Source organism: Manis javanica, chromosome 11 (assembly GCF_040802235.1).
Source record: "Manis javanica isolate MJ-LG chromosome 11, MJ_LKY, whole genome shotgun sequence".
Taxonomy (NCBI): Eukaryota; Metazoa; Chordata; class Mammalia; order Pholidota; family Manidae; genus Manis; species Manis javanica.
The window spans coordinates 85,496,028-85,502,833 of NC_133166.1; the positions used below are offsets into that span (position 1 = coordinate 85,496,028).

The 6,806-nt window shown below is 43.2% G+C and overlaps 1 protein-coding gene across 1 annotated transcript in view; it reads left to right on the plus strand.

The window, feature by feature from the left end:
• The window catches only part of PAPPA2 (pappalysin 2), a 281,412-nt gene extending 276,974 nt beyond the window's left edge, over positions 1–4,438 (plus strand). Inside the window, exon 23 of the mRNA XM_037022528.2 lies at positions 1,255–4,438. Within this exon, the coding sequence (XP_036878423.2) occupies positions 1,255–1,329 (75 nt within the window). The 3' untranslated portion in view covers positions 1,330–4,438. The remainder of the gene's footprint in view (positions 1–1,254) is intronic.
• Positions 4,439–6,806: the final 2,368 nt, after the last annotated feature.

Below are 6,806 nucleotides of genomic sequence, written 5' to 3' on the forward strand. Positions count from 1 at the left end.
CCAAGAGAAATGGATCAAGAGCTGGGATTATAGATCAGAAACCATGCCAATTACTTCCTGTTCTCACCTGCAGAAAGTAACTGATCAAGGATCCTATCTGTATACAGGAAGGTATAACCACTTCAGAAGGAAACAAGCAATTCTCTCCCATCTCCATCTCACACTTAAGAAATCTAGGGTTTGTCCTTCATGGAGTTCAGAGCCCATGGCCAGCATGCACAAGAATCAGGATTGAAAAGGCACCTTTTTGCCTGTTGACCCTCAAATTGCATTTTACTTTATGTGTAAAAATATGCTGGGAAATTTTGCCAAATAACACTACCCATTCTACAGATCACTTGCTCAACCACCAAGCCCATCCCTTCAGTGTACCTGGACAATCAAATGATCTACCTCTGTATGTTTATCTCACTTGATTGTCTGTACCCAAAGGGTACAATCTTTGCCACTTTTACATCATGTCTCCCAAATGTCCAGTTCTCTCTGAAGCTGATTATGAACTCAAAAAGTATGTTTATCCATAGCTAGCAGTGTGAGCAGGAAAAGAACAACTTTTGCTGGACGATTGTGACATGGAGGAGGGGTAATTACATAGTAGGAAGGCAATCTAGCCACAGACAATGAGTAGAGGGATACACTGTTTCACCAAAGTATATCCTGGGTTCAAGAAAGCCAAAATCCTCCTGCTTATGAAAATGGCAAGATACTCCTATGGCTCCAACACCAAGAAGTAGGAATGATAGAGGTAGGTTTAGATCCTTGGTTTCCCAGATAGTGTCATGACCATGAGTTAAGTCACCCAATCTCTCCTGGCCTTCCCTGTAAGAAGAAAATGCTAACATTCATCTTACCTACTTAACAGGGATTTTGTGAAGATGATAATAGCAACAGAAACATTACTAGCAGTAGATTTAGAAATTAGTGATACTATCAGAAGCAGTAGTACAGGTGTTATAGGTGCCAGGAAATGTGTTTTATATCCATTCTCTTATTTAAACCACAGAACACCCTCTGTGGTGGTTACTGTGGTCCCCCCACTTGATATAAAAAGAAAGTGAAGCAAGAAAGGATTACCATGTCTAAGGATACATGGTGTGTAAGTAAAAGAACTGAGTGTTAATTTCAATTCTGCCATATTAACATTTAATCCCCCACTTCCTCTGGGACCAAATGAGAAAAGCAAAAGCTGGTTGAAAAATAGGAACCTTGGCACAAAAATGGTTTATTTCAACTTCTTTTTTATTTCTGCCCTAGGTCATTCCATTTGCTGCTGACTGTGATCTGGATGAATGCACCTGTCTAGACCCCAAAGCTGAAGAAAATCAGTAACTGTGGGTTCAAGCCCCTCCTTCCACTGCCATGGAGGCAGTAAGAAAGAAAAGCCTCCACAAAAGCAAAAGTTGAATGAAGAAGGAAGGTCCTATAATGAAGGAAGGAAGAAGAATACGAAGAATCTTGTAGGTGCCAACTATTGCATCAAGTAGCCCAAATAGGAAAGAATCATAGGCAAAAGTTTCTTCAGAGGCAGTTGACCAAAAGTGGAAGGAGAAATTTGACAGCTGTACCAGGACCCTCACCCCATTTATATCCTGTCCAACCCCATTCTCAACTCTTGCCTCCCCACTCTTCAACCTGCCAGTCGTTCAGCCCCACCTGACTCGTAAACCAATACCAAAATATTAGAGCAGAAGTTGCCAGGGACACTTTGTTAATACCCATTTTTAATGGATTGCCATTTTTCAGGGCTCGCCTGCTCCAAACTGGCTCTCTCCCTCTCTTTTGTGTAGTCTCCCTTCATAATAATGAGGTTAGTTATTAATTCTTTATAAGTATTTAAACATAATTATATAAATATATTATATATATTATATTTTTTGCTGTCTACTAAGCTAAAAATTATACATTGTTCCACACATGCTGCTGTGAAGTTCACATCCAAAATGAATGCTGAGAGTTTGAGGACAGAAATATAGACTCTGCCATCTTTCTAATGATGGGGATCGGCAGGTTGGGAGGGAAGCGGAGGAGAGAGAGATGAGATGGAGTTCTTGATGCTAACATGTCAGCTAATCGTGTTTTTATGAGCCGGGAGCTGGACCCAGGCAAAGGAGATGAGGAGCATGGGAAGTTGGGTGGAAGGAACCATTGGTGATGGGCCCAGGAGTTCTAGACTATGGCTCTTGAGTATCCATCCAAAAAAATATATAAAATACATTAACTCATTTTCAATTGTCAGAACTCTTAGCTGAGTTGGTGAGACCCAGGATTTTCCATACCTCCATATATGCCTTTCCAAGTGTGGCTTTCACCAGCCCGTCAACAAGTTTGTATGAGGGCCCATTCTCGGATCATCAGGATTGTAGGAACTCACACATGCCTCATACTTGGCCTGTGTGGTCTCACTCATTCTGAGTTCTATAGCTTAGCCATCATTCACACACGTGTGACCAACTGTTGAATTTCTGGGGGAAAAATGTTAAGGAAAATGGCATAGGGGAAAGGTGGGAGGAGATGGAAGGACAGGCAGGGATGGAGGGACCAAGGGAGAGCGTAGAGATGGGAGAGGTCAAGGCTCAATCAGAGCCCAGGGAAAAAGGATGAGGATGAAGGGAGTCAAGGAGTCTCAGCCTTGTTTCAGGCCGGCCAGAGGGGATCATCTTCGGATCAATGCAGAATCTATAGCAAATTCTACTTGAGTGTCATGTATAAAATCTGTGACCCAGAGATTTCCATTTGTGCAAGCTATGGAAACACGTGGAGCAAGGGTGACACTCTGTGGGGAGAGAGAAGAATTTCAACAATTTACAGTCCATTTTGTTGTCTTCCTTTCTTGTTCAATAGATGGACTGTGTGTGAAATGACCACATTAACCTGCCTGTCGTTACGTCCCAGGCTCGCTCTTTTTGCACGTGGTCTATGACAGCTGTTTGTTGGTTAAAAAATTGGGCCTTGAGGAAAGAGAGAACACCCTGGTTGATCATCTCGGGAAGGACTGGGAGGCTGGCCTACCTCAAAGCTTCTTCTCCATTGGAAACAAAAAACAGGCAGGCGTTAGAGTGCAGCCTTGGTCTCTCTGGGCCATCTGTTCTTTGGCCCTGACCACAAGTTTTCTACTCTTTCCATCAACACAGAAACAATGGCTCTGCAAATAGGAAGAGGAAGTACTACCCACCATTATCATGAGACAGACTTCATGTAGGAAAGAACAATATTCTGGAATAGAATGAAAAGAAGGGGATATAGACATGCTAATCTGTGGAGATATGAAATGAGGGTGGCAAAGTCATTGGGGAAAGGGAAGAGCAGAATTTGCTCATCCACAAAACACTTGTCCTCTCTATTCCTAGCCATGCTGTTCATTGCCTGAATTCACATGGAGTGGCCCCAAGAAATGAATGAGTATTTCTACCTGGGATTCTGATAGGTCTCAATATGGAAGGGATAGTGAAAACATTCAGATTGTCCATTTTTTTGAAGAAAATTGTAAATTATTTTGTGGGGAGAGTGTCCAAATTCTTGGAAGTAGTTCAGTTCTGTGTAGGGCATTCCTGCTTTTTCTGAGGCTGAGGCAACCGAATAGTTATCCTGGGCATTGCCCAGCTCAGGAAGACCACAGCTCCCCACGTTAAGCATGTGCAGCCTATGGTTCAGGCCAGTGGGACCTCCTCCACAGGAGTAACAGAACATTTCTCTTTTCAAACTTCATTTAAAAATATTGTATTCTCCAGTGGCAACATGTGTAATCCACCACTGCCCGGGGAAGGCAAGGGGACTAGTTCCTGTGGCAGGTGGGAAACCCCTCAGGCTGAAGGCTACCAAGCAGCAGTCAGCTCCGAGCATTCCCAGATGGCAGGTTCTTCCAGCCCTTGCCCCTGGAGCCTAATGTCTTAAGCTTCTAGATCACTATTAAAGCTGAAGGCCTGAGACACCATGGTCACGGATCCCCAGTGGAACCAACTCACCCTCATTCTACGTGCATTTTGCTGCTCTTACCTACACATGGGGTTGCAGAGGGCCTCTCCGAAAGGCCCCTCTGTCTGTCTGTTCGAAATAACTTCTCTGTTTCCTGTTTTCCTAGTAACTAGGGGCGCTGGTGCTCAGATTGCCCGGGGCTAGCTGAATATGATTAGTGTGACAGCCCCCAACCAAAGAGGTACGAGAACAGTGAGGAACATGGACAGTAGGCGAACTTGTACGTGAAAGTAGAGAGCTGTTCTTGATTCTCTCCTTCCCTTCCACCCGTTAGGAGGCATAGGCTTGGCACTCACCCCCTCTATCATGTGAGATCACTATTGAGTGCGTCAGTCAGCGCCCCAAGGGGATGGCTTGCTTTGGAACACAGTGAAAGGAGTTGATCTACTGTATTGTAACTTAAAACAGCTACAGCCAGTTATTTTGTAAGGTTATAAGATGTTCATTAAAAAATCAGCACACAAAATGTGAAGTGTCTTTGGTGTCTCATCTGTTTAAATTGTTCCATCACTTCCAAATCACTTTGCATCGGCTTCTGACAGATCCAGGCACGGTCACTGATTAATTGATTGATGGGTCACTTCTTTCAGTAAATTAAAAACTATTTATTAATTAAATGGTATGTGTAAGGAAGATAAACATGGAAGTATATGAGAAGAAATAAGCAGAAAAAATTGTGCACAGTAGTTGCAATAAAAAGTAGTTGCAAAGAAAAGCCTCATGGGTTGTAAAAATAAAGTGCAAGCATCATTTACAGTTCAAAGAAAGTAGTCCTAACTCCTGAATGCCAAAGCCAAGTAGAACGTGAAGGATGGTCCGTGAAGGAGGCATATGAGCTAGACAGGCAGGTAGGGGAAGGAGGGAGAGGAGAGTCAGTCAAAGGGGAGAAAGGAGTTGAAAATGTGAATGTAGGATTGGGAAAAGGCTAGGAAGTATTAGACATCACTGAGGCATCCAGCTTAGCTGGAAGGTAGAACTCAGCGTGTGCCATGCATTTGGCAAACACCATCTTAGTTAATCCTCACAACTGACCTACCACTTCCATATTCTCATTTCATAGGACACCAAGCATCAAGCTAGTGAAGAAAGTTATTTAAGGTCCCATAAGTGGTCTTAGGTTGAAGTCTGGTTCTATGAGATGTCAAGATGCAAAAAGGAAAAGAAAAATGGTGGTTAAGAGGATGTTTAATGGGGAAGGGGAGAGGTGGAGAGAAATGTGTAAGATGGTGCCTGTGCATTAAGCCTACATACCCATATCATCACTGACAGAAAAGGGATGCCCGGAGGAACCAGCTTTTGAAGAAAGAGCATCTAGTACTCTTTGATAAAATCAGTTTGAGGGCCAGGTAGATAATTAGTTGAAACTTTCATATAAAGTAGTGTTTAGCACACTGTAGGCGGCTTCTGCTGCTGGGTGCAGCTAGCCAATATCTCTGGCCATGCCAGGCACCACCTGGCTGCCCAGAGGGCTGAGTGGTTATCACACTACACCTGTGAGCCATTTGGTAAAACCTATGGACTTGACAATTGGACATGTGAGCTTGGAACTTGGGAAAGAGGTCCGTGACTAGAAACAAACATTTGAGAGTAAAAAGAATATTACCTGATGTTTTCTTTGTTGTCTACAAAGTACCCTCTGTTGCCCATGGGTTAGGCAGAGCAAGAACCCATGGGTTGGTTTCCATTTTACAGATGAAGAAATATAGTGTCAGAGACAGTATTGAAAATTTGAAGTTTATGTAATTCAGATCAGGTTGAGATAGGATTCCAACTTTTCTGCCCCTAAATGTGATGAGCTTTCCCCTACATGATGTTGAGCCCAATGGGCTGGGGGTGAACCCAGACCCAATTAAAATGGGGAAGTTCCATGTCTTTTCACCTGTTTGTGTTTGAACATGTTCATTGGTTTACTTGCAGCTTTCTTAGTAGCCAATTGTAGGAACACGAGCAAACCTTGAGCACCTTTCCAGGGCCCTCTCTTCATGACAAGCCCTGAGTATAAGCAGATACCCCGGCTCATGCCAGTTAGACCAGCTGCTCTGACATAGCTGGCAAAGCTGCCTTCTCCCTAATAGCTTCCCCAGGGAGAGTCCTGGAGAGAGAGACATTGGGGTTCTGGTTTCCATTGACTGACAAATGGAAATGACATGAGTCACACATCAGCTGGGAGACTCACTACTTAGATTCAGGCCAACTAGATGAGGGGCTCAGGATGGAGAGAAAGGTTCACCATTTATAAATAACTCCAGGGCATCTCTGGAGCTGGCTTTGGGTCATATCCTTTTATGTCACCACAGGAAGACTCCTGATGCTGGACCCCTAACATTCCAGGTTGCCCTTTGGTTTGCTCCAAAGAGGGTTGTGGTGAGAATCATATATTTCATAATGGTTCACACCCATCAAACCTACTGCATGTACCCTGAGTGTTGGACTCTGGAACAATATAAGACTATTTTAGAGAATAGTTATTTTTAAGTCTGCCATAGTCTGAGCCTACGTGGGCTTGAATGTTTATTTTCCAGTTTTCCAATCAGAATCCAGACTGGTGGTCAATGCACTATGAAGTGTGTGTGAACTGCTGCTTACATTCAGCTCCTAGCTGAGAAGCCCCTCCCCTTATTCTTCCTTGATCTTGCCACTAGATCTTCAGGTTACACTGCTAAGTGTTAGTAAAAATTGGTGTGACAATGACAGAATACATTCTTAAAAGAATCTGCAAGTCAAATCTAGTTAACATTCCAAATCAGTATAACAAAAACATTTCTAAGCACTGAAAGTCCAAAGTAACTACAAACGGCTAATGCTTTTTGAATCAAATTTTCTTCTAAGGATAA